Here is an 18,283-nt window from a genome sequence, read left to right as displayed (position 1 = left end):
ACTTGTCAACCGCCACCAAGAGGTGTGTCTTTTTATCCTTAGACCTTTTGAAAGGCCCGACCATGTCAAGCCCCCAGACTGCAAACGGCCAAGTAATTGGAATCATCCTCAATTCTTGAGCCAGCACATGGGCTCGTCGTGAGAACTTCTGACATCCGTCACATTTACGGACCAGATCTTCTGCATCAGGATGAGCCGTCAGCCAATAAAACCCATGACGGAAAGCTTTGGCCACAAGAGATTTTGAGCCGGCATGATGACCACAATCGCCTTCATGGATCTCATGGAGTATCTCCTGACCCTCGGCAGGTGACACGCAACATTGAAACGTTCCAGTGACGCTGCAGTGATGTAACTTGCCATTAACGATTGTCATGGACTTGGACCGCCGGACGATTTGTCTTGCCAAGGTCTCATCCTCAGGCAACTCTCCTCGGGTCATATAAGCCAAATAAGGCACTGTCCAATCCGGGATAACGTGGAGAGCCGCTACCAGCTGTGCCTTCGGGTCTAGCACTGCCAGATCTTCTTCTGTAGGTAACTTGATAGAAGGATTATGCAAAACATCAAGAAAGGTGTTTGGCGGTACCGGTTTACGCTGAGATCCCAGCCGGCTTAAGGCATCAGCCGCCTCATTCTTCCTTCGATCAATGTGTTCCACCACATAACCGTTGAAGTGCCCAGCTACAGCGTCAACTTCACGATGGTAAGCCGCCATAAGGGGATCCTTGGAATCCCACTTGCCTGACACTTGTTGAGCCACAAGGTCTGAGTCACCCAAGCACCTTACCCGGCTCAAATTCATCTCTTTGGCCATCCGGAGACCATGGAGTAAGGCCTCATACTCAGCTGCATTGTTAGTACAAGGAAACATAAGCTGGAGCACATAACAGAATTTGTCACCTCGAGGGGAAGTTAAAACTACTCCAGCCCCCAAGCCTACTAACTGCCTGGACCCATCAAAGTGAATAGTCCAATATGTGTTATCCGGCTTCTCCTCAGGTGCCTGCAACTCTGTCCAATCATTGATAAAATCCACTAAGCCTTGAGACTTAATGGCAGTGAGTGGCACGTACTTCAAACCATGAGGCCCGAGCTCAATGGCCCACTTGACGACCCATCCTGTAGCCTCTCTGTTTTGAATGATGTCTCCCAAGGGGGCAGAACTCACCACAGTGATAGGGTGACCTTGAAAGTATTGCTTCAGCTTCCGGCTTGCCATGAACACCCCGTAAACAAGCTTCTGCCAATGAGGATACCTTTGTTTCGACTCGATGAGCACCTTACTGACGTAATAAACCGGCCTTGAACCGGATGCTCCTTACCAGCCTCCTTGCGCTCCACCACGATTGCAATGCTGACGGCTCGTGAATTAGCAGCCACATATAACAGCAAAGGCTCTTTGTCAATGGGATCTGCAAGGACCGGCGGCTCAGACAACTGCCTCTTTAAATCCTCAAAAGCAGCATTAGCAGCAACACTCTAGATAAAGGTGTCTGCCTTCTTCATCATCTGATACAGCGGTAGGGCCTTCTCACCTAGCCGGCTTATGAACCGGCTTAAAGCAGCAACACGACCCGCCAGTCGCTGAACATCATTGATGCACGCCGGTTTAGCCAAAGAAGTAATTGCCTTGATCTTCTCCGGATTAGCTTCAATGCCCCTGTTTGAGACCAAGAATCCCAAAAGCTTGCCTGCAGGTACACCAAATACACACTTCTCCGGGTTAAGCATCATCTTGTAAACCCGGAGATTATCAAAGGTCTCTTTTAAATCAGATATCAAGGTTTCCTTCTCTCTGGACTTCACCACTATGTCATCCACATAAGCATGAACATTGTGCCCAATCTGATTGTGGAGATAGTTCTGCACACACCGCTGGTAAGTCGCCTGGGCACTCTTGAGCCCCAAAGGCATAGTTACGTAGCAAAAGGCTCCAAACGGAGTGATGAAAGCCGTCTTCTCCTGGTCCTTAATTGCCATCTTGATCTGATGATACCCAGAGTAAGCATCCAAAAAGCTCAAACGCTCACAACCCGCCGTAGCATCAATTATTTGATCATTACGGGGAAGAGCAAAGGGATCAGCCGGACAAGCTTTATTTATGTCCGTGTAATCCACACACATGCGCCAGGTGCCGTTCTTCTTGAGTACGAGCATCGGGTTAGCCAACCACTCCGGGTGAAAAACTTCAATGATGAACCCAGCCGCCAAGAGCCGGGCGACCTCCTCTCCAATAGCCTTTCGTCGTTCCTCGTTGAATCGCCATAGAAACTGCCTGACCAGCTTATACTTTGGATCAATATTAAGAGTGTGCTCAGCGAGTCCTCTCGGTACACCCGGCATGTCGAAAGGCTTCCATGCAAAGATGTCCCGGTTCTCATGGATGAACTCGATGAGCGCGCTTTCCTATTTAGGATCCAAGTTGGCATTGATGCTGAACTGTTTAGATGAGTCGCCTGGAGTGAAGTCCACAAGTTTAGTTTCAGCTGCCGATTTAAATTTCAACGCCGGGTCATGCTCCGTAGTTGGTTTCTTCAGAGAGGTCATATCTTTTGGGTCAACATTATCTTGATAAAACTTTAGCTCTTCCGCTGCACAAACAGACTCAGCATAAGCTGCGTCGCCCTCTTCACACTCCAAGGCCACCTTTCGACTCCCATGCACAGTAATGGTGCCCTTGTGACCCAGCATCTTAAGCTGCAGATAAACATAACACGGTCACGCCATGAATTTAGCATAAGCCGGCCGCCCGAACAAAGCATGATATGGACTTTTGATTTTGACCACCTCAAACGTCAATTTCTCAGCCCGGGAATCATATTCATCTCCAAAGCCTACCTCCAATTCAATCTTACTGACTGGGTATGCCAACTTACCAGGCGCCACTCCATGGAAAACGGTGTTGGACGTCTTCAAATTTTTGTCAGTCAAACCCATGCGTCGAAAGGTCTCATAATAGAGGATATTGATGCTGCTACCTCCATCCATGAGTACTTTGGTGAATTTATATCCACCGACCTGAGGCGCCACCACCAAAGCTAACTGACCCGGATTATCAACCCGGGGAGGGTGATCTTCCCTGCTCCATACAATAGGCTGCTCTGACCACCTCAGGTAACGAGGAACTGACGGCTCAACAGAGTTCACAGCCCTTTTATGAAGTTTCTGGTCACGTTTGCACAAGCTAGTGGTGAACACATGATACTACCCACTATTCAGCTGTTTTGGATGGCTCTGATAACCCGACTGCTGCTGCTGCTGCCCTCCTTGACCAGACTGTTGTTGATTATATCTGCCTTGATTTCCCTAAAAGCCGGAATTTGAACTGCCGCCCGGGCCATGAAAGCCGCCAGCACCTGAGCCGCCGCCCGACCCATGATTGCCACCAAACGTGTTGGAATTCTTGAAAGCCTTCATGATGGCACAATCTTTCCACAAATGGGTGGCGGGTCGCTCCCGGGTGCCGTGTCTCGGGCAGGGCTCATTGAGTAGCTGCTCAAGAGATGGACCTGACCCACCAGATCGAGGGGGCGGTTTTCCCTTACGTCTCTGATTGTTACCCTGTGCATTGGCGTTAGCCACAAACTCCGGGTTACCCTCCGCCTTACGCTTATTGCCTCCTTGATTCGTCGGGTTATGCTGCCGACCCTTTCCATTGTCGTTCTTCTTTCCCTTCCCTGTCTTTTCCTCATCAGACGTGGGATCCTTGGTACTATCAGAGTCGGCGTATTTGACTAAAGCTTCCATCAGCGTACCCATATCATTGCAATCATGCTTAAGGCGCCCCAGTTTCTGTCTCAGCGGCTCAAAACGACAATTCTTCTCTAACATGAGGACTGCAGAGCCGGCATCCATCTTATTAGACGAATGTATAATCTCCTTGACCCGGTGCACCCAATGAGCTGTGGATTCTGCCTCCTCTTGCTTACAATGTGTTAAGTCCACAATTGACATAGATTGCTTACAAGTATCCTTGAAGTTCTGGATGAACCGGGCCTTTAACTCGGCCCATGAACTAATGGAATTGGGCGGCAAGCCCTTTAACCAAGACCGGGCTGTTCCATCCAACCTCATGGTGAAGTACTTGGCCATCGCCGCATCGCTGACCTCCAACAGTTCCATGGCCATCTCATAACTTTCGATCCATGCCCCAGGCTGTAATTCGGCCGTATAATTCGGCACCTTTCGAGGCCCTTTGAAATCCTTGGGCAAACGCACATTACATAGAGCCGGCACTAAACAAGGGACGCTGCCGGTTCAGGTGGCTACTCCTGCCTCAACAGAAGTCGTCGGGTAATCCGGAAGGGCCTCCTGAGCCGTCAGCTGAGCCGCCAGTTGAGCCGCCCGCTCGTCTTCCTGACGTATTTGGTCCTGCACCGGGTTATAACCGCCGGGCTGGTTACGGCGCTGAGCGTTGCTTGACAAAGCCTCTGACTCCATGTGCCTGCTGTAACTCGGGCTCCAGTTTGGACGAGTCAGAGCTAACCAGGGTGGTGGGGTTGAATGAATCATGTCCCGACTATAAGAATAGGTCTATTGCTGAGCCAGGGCCGTCTGAACGAGATCTCTGATCCTCCATGTCTCCACTGCTGTCGGATCATCACCGTTCACTAGAAGAGCCGCCAAACGTGTCGATGCTGCAATTAAGTTCTCCATGGGGTTGGAGAAGTGACCCGGTGGTATCGGCACATAACGAGGTGGTGCCATATTCCCCTGAAAAGGTGCCATCACCTGAGGTTGAACCCCCCCGGCTGTCATGAACTGATGGACCTCTGGCGGGTTACTTTGACCAGCTCCAGGCGTCATGAAGAGGTTCCGCGGATCGTAAACCGGAGGTAAACGGGATTGATTTTTCTGATGCCTTCTCCTCATCACCTCGTTAGACGCGTTCAGGCTCATGGTAAGCTGGAAAGCCTCTGACTGGAGCTGTTGTGCCCGAGCATCCAAAGCCGCCCGTTCTGTGGCTAACCTGACGTCCTCAGCTGCTAAAGCCTCTTTGGCCCGAGCTATCTCCTCACGAACTTGTGCCACCTCTGCATTATGCTCATCTTGATTCGCAGGGATAACTGTGGTGGTTAACAGGGCCGTAAGTTTATCCATGAGATCCATCAGCACCTGAGCCGGCGAGCGCACAGGGCCTCCTGCCCTGGCTGCCCCTAACCCGGACGTTATCACTGCTGAGGCCGTAGAATTTTGGCCGGGTTGAGTACCAGCCATAAATACTCCTGCCCAGTTTGGCGACTCAGAGAGGTCCGGAATAGTGCTGTCATTGGAACAGTCCCCAAGCCCGCCATCTTGCACTGGGTATAGCGGATCTGATGAACCGGCGGACGAATCACCATCGGAGAGGACGACCGGCTCACCATCATCTTTAGATCCTTCAGAAATTTCCCCTCCGTGGATGCAGCCCACGAAGGCACGTTTCACGACGGGTTGAGCCCGGGCGGGTCTCGCACGCTGAGCCGTCTCGATGAGGTCGGTGCAATTGTCCGGCTCAGGGCCCGGCTCACCAATCCGGCCGATGAAGATGTGAATTCCGCCAAAGGGGACCCGGTACCCGTACTCAATTGAGCCGGCGTCGGGGCCCCAGCCTTCGTCGTCGATGTAGATCTTGCCACGATGACTCTTGGTCATCCAGCCAACTGCGTATCCCTTGAGCCCTTCGAAGCTGCCCTTCAAGAACTCAAATCCATCGTGCGCTGGCCCCACGGTTGGCGCCAACTGTCATGGAATTGTCACGGCAGATGTCCTCTTGCAAGGACTTAATCGTGGAGCCATCACAACTAGGAAGCTTAAAGGGGTTAATCGGGACAAAGGACACGAGAGGTTTATACTAGTTCAGCCCCTTACGGTGAAGGAAGGCCTACGTCTAGTTGGGTTGGTATTGCTTGAGGTTTCGATGACCGGGGAGCGAGATACACTACGCCCGGTTCTCAATTGGTTGTTTCTTGCCCTAAGCCGCCGGCGGGTCGTCCCCTTATATACACGGGTTGACGCCCTACGGCTTACGGAGTCACGGCCGGCTCATAAATAGTGTCCGACTCGGTGACTAGTTACTTCTACCTTATGTTACAAGTCATGCCATCATGGAGGTTTGTCACTATGGGCCTTAGGCCGCCCGTGGGCTTTAAACCCTATGAACCGCCATCCTCATGCTGGGTCTTGGGCTTCTGATGAACCTCTCTTTGCATAACCCGGCCCCTCCTGGGCGGCTTACACAAATAGTTATATCCCCAACAATGTTCATGATAATTAAGTTCATCTAATCAAATTATTTAATGAACTCCCACTCAGATAGACATCCCTCTAGTCATCTAAGTGATACATGATCCGAATCGACTAGGCCGTGTCCGATCATCACGTGAGACGGACTAGTCATCATCGGTGAATATCTCATGTTGATCGCATCTTCTATACGACTCATGTTCGACCTTTCGGTCCTCCGTGTTCTGAGGCCATGTCTGTACATGCTAGGCTCGTCAAGTCAACCTAAGTGTTTCACATGTGTTCCGAGGCCATGTCTGTACATGCTAGGCTCGTCAACACCCATTGTATTCGAACGTTAGAATCTATCACACCTGATCATCACGTGGTGCTTCGAAACAACGAACCTTCGCAACGGTGCACAGTTAGGGAGAACACTTTTCTTGAAATTTTAGTGAGGGATCATCTTATTTAAGCTACCGTCGTTCTAATCGAATAAGATATAAAACATGATAAACATCACATGCAATCAAATAGTGACATGATATGGCCATTATCACTTCGCTCCTTTTGATCTCCATCTCCGGGGCTCCATGATCATCATCGTCACCGGCATGACACCATGATCTCCATCATCATGATCTCCATCATCGTTTCTTCATGAAGTTGTCTCGTCAACTATTACTTCTACTACTATGGCTAACGATTTAGCAATAAAGTAAAGTAATTACATGATGTTTATGTTGACACGCAGGTCATAAATAAATTAAGACAACTCCTATGGATCCTGCTGGTTGTCATACTCATCGACATGCAAGTCGTGATTCCTATTACAAGAACATGATCAATCTCATACATCACATATATCATTCATCACATCCTTTTGGCCATATCACATCACAAGGCATATGCTGCAAAAACAAGTTAGACGTCCTCTAATTGTTGTTGCAAATTTTTTACGTGGCTGCTATAGGTTTCTAGCAAGAACGTTTCTTACCTACGCCAAAACCATAACGTGATATGCCAATTTCTATTTACCCTTCATAAGGACCCTTTTCATCGAATCCGATCCGACTAAAGTGGGAGAGACAGACACCCGCTAGCCACCTTATGCACCTAGTGCATGTCAGTCGGTGGAACCTGTCTCACGTAAGTGTACGTGTAAGGTCGGTCCGGGCCGCTTCATCCCACGATGCCGCCGAATCAAGATAAGACTAGTAACGGGAAGTAAATTGACAAAATCGACGCCCACAACTACTTTGTGTTCTACTCGTGCATAGAAACTACACATAGACCTAGCTCATGATGCCACTGTTGGGGATCGTAGCAGAAATTTAAAATTTTCTACGCATCACCAAGATCAATCTATGGAGTAATCTAGCAACGAGGGGAATAGGAGTGCATCTACAACCCTTGTAGATCACTAAGCGGAAGCATTGCAAGAATGCGGATGAAGGAGTCGTACTCATAGTGATTCAGATCGTAGTTGATTCCTATCTAAGCGTCGAACAACGGCGCCTCCGCGTTCAACACACGTGCAGCCCAGTGACGTCTCCCACACCTTGATCCAGCAAGGAGAGAGGGAGAGGTTGGGGAAGACTTCGTCCAGCAGCAGCACGATGGCGTGGTGGTGGTGGAGGAGCGCGGAACTCCAGCATGGCTTCACCAAGCACTACGAGAGACGAGGAGGGAGAGGGGTAGGGCTGCGCCAACATGAGAAGAACTCGTGTGTGGGCTGCCCCTTTGCCTCCACTATATATAGGGGGAGAGGGAGGGCTGCGCCCCCACCTAGGGTTTCCACCCTAGGGGGCGGCGGCAGCCCCAATCCCCATCTAGGGTGGCGGCCAAGTGGGGGGGAGAGGGAGGCGCACCAGGCATGGGCCTTAGGGCCCATCTGCCCTTAGGGTTTGCCCCCTCTTCTCTCTAGGCGCATGGGCCTTGGTGGGGAGGCGCCCCAGCCTATCTAGGGGCTGGTCCCTTCTCACACTTGGCCCATGTATGCCTCCGGGGCCCGTGGCCCCTCCCGGTGGAACCCCGGACCCCTCCGGTGGTCCCGGTACACTACCGGTTATGCCCGAAACACTTCCGGTGGCCAAAACCTCACTTCCTATATATTAATCTTTACCTCCGGACCATTCCGGAACTCCTCGTGACGTCCGGGATCTCATCCGGGACTCCGAACAACATTCAGTAACCGCGTACATACTTTCCCTACAACCCTAGCGTCATCGAACCTTAAGTGTGTAGACCCTACGGGTTCGGGAGACATGTAGACATGACCGAGACAAATCTCCGGTCAATAACCAACAGCGGGATCTGGATAACCATGTTGGCTCCCACATGCTCCACGATGATCTTATCGGATGAACCACGATGTCGAGGATTCAATCAATCCCGTATACAATTCCCTTTGTCCAGTAGTATTGTACTTGCCCGAGATTCGATCGTCAGTATCCCGATACCTTGTTCAGTCTCGTTACCGGCAAGTCTCTTTACTCGTTCCGTAACACATCATCCCATGATCAACTCCTTGGTCACATTGTGCACATTATGATGATGTCCTACCGAGTGGGCCCAGAGATACCTCTCCGTCACACGAAGTGACAAATCCCAGTCTCGATTCGTGCCAACCCAACAGACACTTTCGGAGATACCTGTAGTGTACCTTTATAGCCACCCAGTTACTGACGTTTGGTACACCCAAAGTATTCCTACGGTATCCGGGAGTTGCACAATCTCATGGTCTGAGGAAATGATACTTGACATTAGAAAAGCTTTAGCAGACGAACTATACGATCTTGTGCTAGGCTTAGGATTGGGTCTTGTCCATCACATCATTGTCCTGATGATGTGATCCCGTCATCAACGACATCTAATGTCCATGGTCAGGAAACCGTAACCATCTACTGATCAACAAGCTAGTCAACTAGAGGCTTACTAGGGACATGGTGTTGTCTATGTATCCACACATGTATCTGAGTTTCCTATCAATACAATTCTAGCATGGATAATAAACGATTATCATGAACAAGGAAATATAATAATAACCAATTTGTTATTGCCTCTAGGGCATATTTCCAACAGTCTCCCACTTGCACTAGAGTCAATAATCTAGTTCACATCGTCATGTGATTAACACTCACTGGTCACATCCCCATGTGACCAACACCCAAAGAGTTTACTAGAGTCAATAATCTAGTTCACATTACCATGTGATCAACACTCAATGAGTTCTTGGTTTGATCATGTTATGCCTGTGAGAGAGGTTTTAGTCAACGGGTCTGCAACCTTTCAGATCCGTGTGTGCTTTACAAATCTCTATGTCATCTTGTAGATGCAGCTATCACACTATACTTGGAGCCATTTCAAATTGTTGCTCCATTATACGTATCCGTATCTCTATTCAGAGCTATCCGGATAGGTGTTAAGTTTGCATCGACGTAACTCTTTACGTCGAACTCTTTATCACCTCCATAACCGAGAAACATTTCCTTATTCCTCTAAGGATAATTTTGACCGCTATCTGGTGATCCACTCCTGGATCACCTTTTGTACCCTCTTGCCAGACATGGGGCAAGGCACACATCAGGTGTGGTACTCAGCATGGCATACCGGATAGAGCCTATGACAAAAACATAGGGGACGACCTTCGTCCTTCCTCTTTCTTCTGCCGTGTTCATGCTTTGAGTCTTACTCAACTTGACACCTTACAACTCAGGTAGGAACTCCTTCTTTGACTGATCTATTTTGAACTCCTTCAAAATCATGTCAAGGTGTGTGTTCTTTGAAAGTATCATCGGGCGTCTTGAACTATCTCTATAGATCTTGATGCCCAATATGTAATCAGCTTTATCCAGGTCTTCCATTGAAAAACACTTTTCAAACAACCGTTTATGCTTTCCAGAAATTCTACATCATTTCAGATCCACAATATGTCATCCACATATACTTATCAGAAATGTTGTAGTGCTCCCACTCACTTTCTTGTAAATACAAGTTTCTAGCAAACATTGTATAAACCTAAAAGCTTTGATCACTCCATCAAAGCATATATTCCGACTCCGAGATGCTTGCTCTAGTCCATAGAAGGATCGCTGGAGCCAGCATACCTTATAGCATCCTTAGGATCGACAAAACCTTTTATTGTATCACATACAACTTTTTCTTACGAAAACTTGTAAGAAAACTTGTTTTGACATCCATCTGTCAGATTTAATAATCGAAAAATACAGCTAATGCTAACATGATTCCGACGGACTTAAGTATCGCTACGGGTGAGAAAATCTCATCGTAGTCAACTCCTTGAACTTGTGAAAAACTCTTTGCCACAAGTCAAACTTCATAGACGGTGACATTACCGTCCGCGTTCGTCTTCTTCTTAAAGATCCATTTATTCTCAATGGCTTGCCGATCATCGGGCAAGTCCACCAAAGTCCATACTTTGTTCTGATACATGGATCCTATCTTGGATTTCATGGCTTCTAACCATTTATTGGAATACGGGCCTATCATCGCTTCTCCATAGCTCGTAGGTTCATTGTTGTCCTACAACATGATATCTAAGACAGGATTACCGTACCACTCAGGAGTAGTACATATCCTTGTCGACCTACGAGGTTCGATAGCAACTTGATCCGAAGCTTCATGATCACTATCATTAACTTCCTCTTCAACAGACGTAGGCGCCACAGAAACATCCTTTTGTGTTGCATCACTCTCTGGCTGAAGTAAAGGTTCGACAACCTCATCAAGTTCTATCTTCCTCCCACTCAATTCCTTCGAGAGAAAGGACCCGTCCTTGCGACAAACATTTTTGCCCTTGGATCTGAGATAGAAGGTATACCCAACTGTTACGTTTGGGTATCCTATGAACACATATTTGTCCGCTTTGGGTTCGAGCTTTTCCCGGCTGAAGCCATAAGCATCGCAGCCCCAAACATTAAGAAATGACAACTTTGGTTTCTTGCCAAACCATAGTTCATACGACGTTGTCTCAAATGGACTTAGATGGTGCCCTATCTAAAGTGAATGCAGCTGTCTCTAACGCATAACCTCAAAATGATAGCGGTAGATCGCTTAGAGACATCATAGATCGCACCATATCTCATAAGGTTCGATTACGACGTCCGGACACACCATTAAGCTGTGGTGTTCCAGGTGGCTTCAACTGTGAAACAATTCCACAATGTCTTAAGTGATTGCCAAACTGATAACTCAGAAATTTGATCTTCTTGTTATGATGGTTCTTAACTTCACTTTGAAATTGCTTGGACCTTTCAAGCATTTCAGACTTGTGCTTCATTAAGTAAATATACCCATATCTACTCAAATCGTCAGTGAAGATGAGAAAATAATGATATCCACCACACGCCTTAATTCTCATTGGATCACACACATCAGCATGTATGATTTCCAGCAAGTCACTTTCCCGTTTCATTGTACCTGAAAATGGGATCTTAGTCATCCTGCCCATGAGGCATGGCTCGCATGTGTCAAGCGATTCAAAATCAAGTGACTCCAAACATCCATCAGCATGGAGTTTCTTCATGCATTTTATGCCAAAATGACCTAAGCAGCAGTGTCACAAGAAAGTGGTACTATCATTATTAACTCTACATATTTTGGCGTGAACATGTGTATTACCACGACCGAGATTCAATGAACCATTCACATAGGGTGCATGACCATGGAAGGTATTATTCATGTAAACGGAATAACCATTATTCTCTAACTTAAATGAATAACCGTATTGCAATGAACATGATCTAATCATATTCATGCTCAACGTAGACACCCGATAACATTTATCTAGGTCCAATACTAATTCCGAAGGCAGATGGAGCGTGCGATGGAGATCTTATCAACTTTGGAAACACTTTCAACACACACCGTCACCTCACCCTTGGCTAGTCTCCGTTTAGTCCGTAGCTTTTGCTTCAAGTCACCAATAATAGCAACTGAACCGGTATCCAATACCCAGGTGCTACCAGGAGTACTAGTAAGGTACACATTAATAACACGTATATACTTTGTTGAAGTTGCCAGCCTTCTTATCTACCATGCATTTTGGGGTAGTTCCGCTACCAGTGACCGTTCCCCTTACAATAGAAGCACTGAGTCTCGGGTTTGGGTTCAACCTTGGGTTCCTTCACTGGAGCGGCAATTGGTTTGCCATTCATGAAGTTTCCCTTCTAGCCCTTGCCCTTCTTGAAACCAGTGGTCTTGTTAAACCATCAACACTTGATGCTCCTTCTTGATTTCTACTTTTGCGGTCTTAAGCACCGCGAACAGCTCCGGGATCATCTCCATCCCTTGCATGTCATAGTTCATCACGAAGATCTAGTAGCTTAGTGATAGTGAATAGAGAACTCTATCAATCACTATCTTATCTGGAAGTTTAACTCCCACTTGATTCAAGTGATTGTAGCACCCAGACATTCTGATCACATGCTCACTAGCTGAGCTATTCTCCTCCATCTTGTAGGCAAAGAACTTGTCAGAGGTCTCATACCTCTCAACGCGGGCATGAGCCTGAAATCCTAATTTCAGCTCTTGGAACATCTCATATGTTTTATGGCATTCAAAACGTCATTGGGATCCCGATTCTAAGCCGTAAAGTATGGTGCACTTAACTATCAAGTAGTCATCACGACGTATCTGTAAGATGTTCATAACATCCACAGACGACGCTGGAGGGGTTGGCACACCGAGCGGTGCATCAAAAACATAAGCCTTCTGTGAAGCAGTGAGGACACTCCTCAGACAACGGACCTAGTCCGCGTCAATGCTTACAATATCTTTCAACTTAATCTTTCTCTAGGAACGTATTGAAATAGGGAGCTACTACTGGGTGTTTCCCAAACAGAATGGTAAAGTTTATACTGCCCCTCCACCAACAAGCATCAATCCATGACTTGCTCGAAACAACGAGTGTCTCCAACATACATCAGGTCCTAGGGGGAGTTTTGTTTGCAATTAATTTTGATTTAGTTTGCATAAAGCATGGGACTGGGCATCCCGGTGACCAGCCATGTTCTCGTGAATGAGGAGCGGAGTCCACTCCTCTTGAGAATAACCTGCCTAACACGGAAGATAAGGACAGCCTTGGTTGATACATGAGCTATTCGAGCATATAAAACAGAATATTTATTTGAAGGTTTAGAGTTTGGCACATACAAATTTACTTGGAACGACAGGTAGATACCACATATAGGAAGGTATAGTGGACTCATCTAGAATAAATTTGGGGTTTAAAGGATTGGATGCACAAGCAATATTCCCGCTTAGTACAAGTGAAGGCTCGCAAAAGACTGGGAAGCGACCAACTAGAGAGCGACAACAGCCATGTACCACTACAAGAAATATGTCAACTTATGACCACCACTATTGGTCACTGTATGGTCACAAATTTCCATTTATGACCTTTTTGTGACCAAAAACATAAGGTCAAAAGCTGGGCGTCGTAAACTGACTATAGCGACCTTTCTTCTGGAATGGTCGCAAACGTTTATGACCAAAATATGTCCACTGTGGCATTTTGGTCACTAGCAACCTCTCCAGGCCACGTAGGCATCCAGCGTGGCAAGCTGATGTGGCACAAGATTCAGCCCGGTCCAATTCAGTTTTCTACATGGGCCTAGCCCAACAATTCGGCCTTTTTTATATTTTTTTCTTGATTAATTTTGGTCAACTACATGGGCCAGGCCCAACATTTAAGCCATTTTATTTTTGGGCCGTAGCCTTTTTAGTCCATTGATTTTTCTAGTTTCAGCCATTATACATTGGGATACCACTAGTAAGCCAGCCCCACATGTCATGCTTATCTCAAAATATGTCCCACATGTCAGAAATTTCGAAATTTGTCAAACAACCATTATAGCTTGGACCCTCTTGTCAGGTTTCCATTTCACGGGTATTCAAATCACATACACAATCATTGTTTTGAACAAACTAGAGAGCAAATGAAATTCGTCCAAAATAAGACTACATTAGTCTATTACAATTTAGTATACTACAACCCAGATATGCGTACAATTACAACACATAATATGCTCCTCTTTGTTGATATGATTCACAACTTCGGCCTTGGATTCACACTTCACCTGTGCAAAGAATAAGAATGAAAATATAAGAATAAGAATGTGTTCATGGAGTGATCCAATAACTTATAAGCAAGAATTGACATCAAATGCCATGTAGATAAATAGTATGACTAACACTAACCAGTATGTGTTCATGGAGTGACAAATGTTCTCACTAGCTAGGATTTTTTTGGTATATAGTATACTGACATGTGCAACTCTAACTAAATTGATCATAGAAATGAAAAGAACTGTAAGCATGTTTTTTTGGGTATATAGTATACTGACATGTTCATTCAGAATCCAGGCAACAGCAGATACACAGCAGATACACATTCAGAATCTAGTCAAATTTTAAGCAACAGCAGAACAGATCTAACAAACCAGACCATAATCAGCATGCATCAGGATTTATGGTTCTAGCAAAAAAGTGGCTGACTAACAAACTAGATATGCTTCTGCAGACTAACAAAATGGCAGCAAACATACTAATCAAATTGATTCGTTCAATTAGGCAGGCAGGCAGTTAGTCCATGTGGCTAATTTATACAAGTACTACCTAGTGCATTCCTTGCTGCAAACTAGGTAATCATCACCAAACTAAACTGTTGAATGATGCCGTCCACCAATGATAGATACATAGCGTGTACTGCAGTGGTGTAATAAGGCATGATTTTGTTGAATCATACACGTACGTACGTACTGACGGATGGCATGGTTTGAATCCATCAATCAAAGAGACAGACGGACTGGCTTGGATCTGCTCACCTATAGTGTACTGTACGACAGGGGCAGCAATCCAGCCAGCATCTTGCGCGAGTGTGGAGCAACAACGCCTCATTGCACGAGCTCGTCCTTCCTTGGTAGAGGCAAGCAAGTCCAAGCCATGCCTGATCCGCCGATCTGGTGATGCGCCCCCTGCGCACCAGATCGAAGGGACAAGGTTCTTGGAGGAAGCGACAAGCCGCGTCCGCCCATGCACAGCCATGACCAGGCGTCGGGGAGGACGGGGCTGGAGTCGGGCATTTCGGGAACTCCTACAAATGAGATGGAAAGCAGATTAGTCACAAGTAAACAATCATTGTTTCCATCAGTACATTGACACTTGTAAGTAATACACCATTCACTTAAAACAAGTAATGTCAAATAGATACATGACATGACATAGGAGGCATATGTTTCCAGTCAAAGATGGCACTTCTATAGGCCTTTAAAAAAACCATACAAGTCAGTGATGCTCCAACACAACACTCATGGACTAAAATAACAAGATAAAAAGATGTTGCCAGAAAAAGATGGCACTTGTATAGACCTTGAAAAAAATACATACAAGTCAGGTATGCATACTGATTTTACTAATATGTTATAATTGTCTACTCTGGAGTTGCAGCATCACTTCACAACATGCCACACTCTTAGGTATGTTAAGCAGCGCCTATTAATCTGAACTTAGTGTTGATAAAAAGTGTCTGCTGAATTCCATAGGGCAACATATGAAGTGAGGAGATTTATTCCTCATGACACTACAGGTAGATATCAAGAACACAAACTAATGGGTATATATACATGCTTAGGATGGAGCATACAGAACAAGCAGAATTTTCGTTGTATTAAGAAAAGGTAAGGACTGTAGTATTATAATCCATAGTATGCACAAAATTGATCTTTTCATAGTACTACATTCATTGTTGTCATCGGCATAAAAAGTATAGTATTGAAATGCTTAGTTTTTTTCAATGAGAAACTTGACATTCTGTACAAAAAGTTGCAATTAACTAGCACAACTATGGTGCATCTAATAAGTTGACATGGATGATAATCAACTAAACTGCGTGGTCCGATGGTGCATCTAATAAGTTGTAGCGACTGCGCAAGCCATCGATAGCTCTGGCCACAGACTTTGCCATTTGCCATGTCAGGGAGGGTCACCTTGCACACTGACCATTGCGAACCAAGTCAGTACTAAACGATAAACCACTGCTATAGACAGTGGCTTGAATTGAAGACTGAGATGAAGTAAAATTGAGAAGATAGATGTCTTTGGTGAGCCTCTGCAGTACTACGAGACGAAGACGACTGCACATCTATCATCAACTTCTTGTACGATGCCTGCAAGGAATCCACACCGACAGTAGGGTCGCAATTTCAGGTTCCCAGTCCACACGGAATTCAGATGCACCCACGACCAGCACTAGATCAAACATTGATCGAATCGAAGGAGAAGTGGTACCTTGATGTCGTCGGCTTGCTGGGAGTAGTTGTCGAGCATCTTCTTATGCTCCTTGTCCGCCTCCGTCATCTGCACGCAGCTCTGCGTCTGCATCTGAAGTGAAGAGCACACATGGACATGGAAGGGGATCCATCACATCACATCACAGGATCGATTGGGCACGATCTCAGACGACAGGTTGAGGAAGGTGCGGAGGAACTCAATGTCGTCGTTGGCCAGGTACCAGTAGTAGTGCTGCCACGAGAAGGTCTCCCTGACGTACTCCTTGGACTTGAAGCTCTGCATGAGCTTGATGACCTTGAGGTTCAAGGCATAGACATGGGGGTGCTTGGCCAGGTTGTAGTCCTTCTTGGCGTACAAGACTCCCTCTGCACACGCATCACAATAGATTCATCAGTAAAATCATTCAGTCCGTCCAAAGGAGTGGCATTCTTGCACACATAAAAAGTTGAAATTAGCACCAAGGAATTCAGTTAAGATGCTTAGACTACTGTAATAGTCAGTAGAATTCTTCCAGATTGCAGCTTGACATGAGTGGTGTCCAAACTGCCTATGCTTGAACCTTGCAGCAACCGCGCATAAGAGCGAACTCGTTGCGGTCAATGGGTGCCAAGAACACTGACGGGGCAACATGGTTAAAACCCTACGCAACACATGGATCGAACCCTACAGAAGAAGACTAACGAGATGGCATCTGAATCCTGGCTACGGCCGGCGCGGTGCGTAAAATGGGCGGGGGAGGGGGGAGGAGCTCACCCTGGAAGAGGTACTTGCAGATCTCGCGGCGGTTCTTCTTGGAGATGATCTGCGGTGGGAGACAAGGGAGGTCAGATTAGGCGGTTCTACGACCGGGGCAACCAACGGGGAGAGCGGACTCGGCTGGGGATGCTTACCATGGTGACGGGCGTCGGGGGAGGAGGCGGGGGCGGAGACGGCGGCGCCACGGCATGCAGGGGAATGCCCTGGCCTCCTCCGGCCCCCTCGCGACGCCATCGCTCGCCCGCCACTTGGCCAAGCCCCGTGGGTCGAGGCCCGCGCGCCCGCCCACGTCGTCGGGGAGCAGCGCGAGGGGCGCGGCCCCGTAGGCGGAGAGGGAGCAGGGGCGCGAGCGGGCGGAGGGATCTGGAGGCGGGTGGCGCGGCAGGCAGCTGCAGGGGGAGAGGAGGAGCCATCGGTGCTCTGCTGCTCAGCTCGCCGAAGCCCGACCACGAACAGGTCGGCGGCGCGACCGGAGAGGAGACGAGCTGTAGGTGGAGGAGGACCGCGGGCTCCGGTGCGATCTTGGGGAGGGAGACCGCGGGCTCGGCGTCGCCTGGAGGTGGAGGAGCCAACGGCGGCGTGCGCAGGTGCGGGGAGGGTGGGAGCCGCTGCGGGTGCGGGGAGGGGGTGGGAAGGAGGTTGGCGGCGGAGATCTGGATGCGGTGGGGAAGGGAGGGGTCGGGGTGGCGATGCGGCGAGGATGGGCACGGGGAGGCCATGGATGCGGGGAGGTCGCCGCCGGCTGGTGGGATCGGGGGAGGGGGATCTGAGGGGGACGAGGGGATCGCATCGGGGGAGAGGGAGAGGAGAAAGAAAGAAAGAAAGGAGCGGGGGTGGATGGGAAATGCCAGCTAGGGTTTCGCCTCAGGTGGGGTTGGTGGGGGAGGCGAGGAGCGACAGCTACCGTTGGATCGGGAATCCAATGGTGTTTTGTGCATGATCCGTGTGCCTTGTCCACGGACCAATCAGAACGCAATACAATATTATGACCAATTGAATTGGTCGT

The 18,283-nt window shown here is 47.8% G+C and overlaps 1 protein-coding gene across 1 annotated transcript; it reads right to left on the bottom strand.

The window, feature by feature from the left end:
- Window positions 1-14,580: 14,580 nt before the first annotated feature.
- LOC125517045 lies at window positions 14,581-17,470 on the bottom strand. Its single transcript, XM_048682264.1, has 6 exons — window positions 17,412-17,470; window positions 17,275-17,323; window positions 16,660-16,886; window positions 16,519-16,611; window positions 15,215-15,325; window positions 14,581-14,631 (listed from the first exon to the last, which is right to left on the bottom strand). The coding sequence occupies exons 1-6, from the start codon at window positions 17,412-17,414 to the stop codon at window positions 14,581-14,583; spliced, it is 534 nt and encodes a 177-aa protein (XP_048538221.1). The 5' UTR covers window positions 17,415-17,470.
- Window positions 17,471-18,283: the final 813 nt, after the last annotated feature.

The sequence above is a fragment of the Triticum urartu genome, chromosome 6, assembly GCF_003073215.2.
Source record: "Triticum urartu cultivar G1812 chromosome 6, Tu2.1, whole genome shotgun sequence".
Lineage (NCBI taxonomy): Eukaryota > Viridiplantae > Streptophyta > Magnoliopsida > Poales > Poaceae > Triticum > Triticum urartu.
This window is presented reverse-complemented; position numbering and strand designations above follow the sequence as displayed.

Bases quoted from the DNA above. Each gene is read 5' to 3' on its own strand.
- LOC125517045 (XM_048682264.1), bottom strand. The intron at 16,887-17,274 runs GTGAGCTCCTCC...ATGCGTGTGCAG, and splicing joins CTGCAAGTACCTCTTCCAGG to AGGGAGTCTTGTACGCCAAG. The intron at 14,632-15,214 runs GTGCGCAGGGGG...AAATTTGACTAG, and splicing joins AACCTTGTCCCTTCGATCTG to ATTCTGAATGTGTATCTGCT.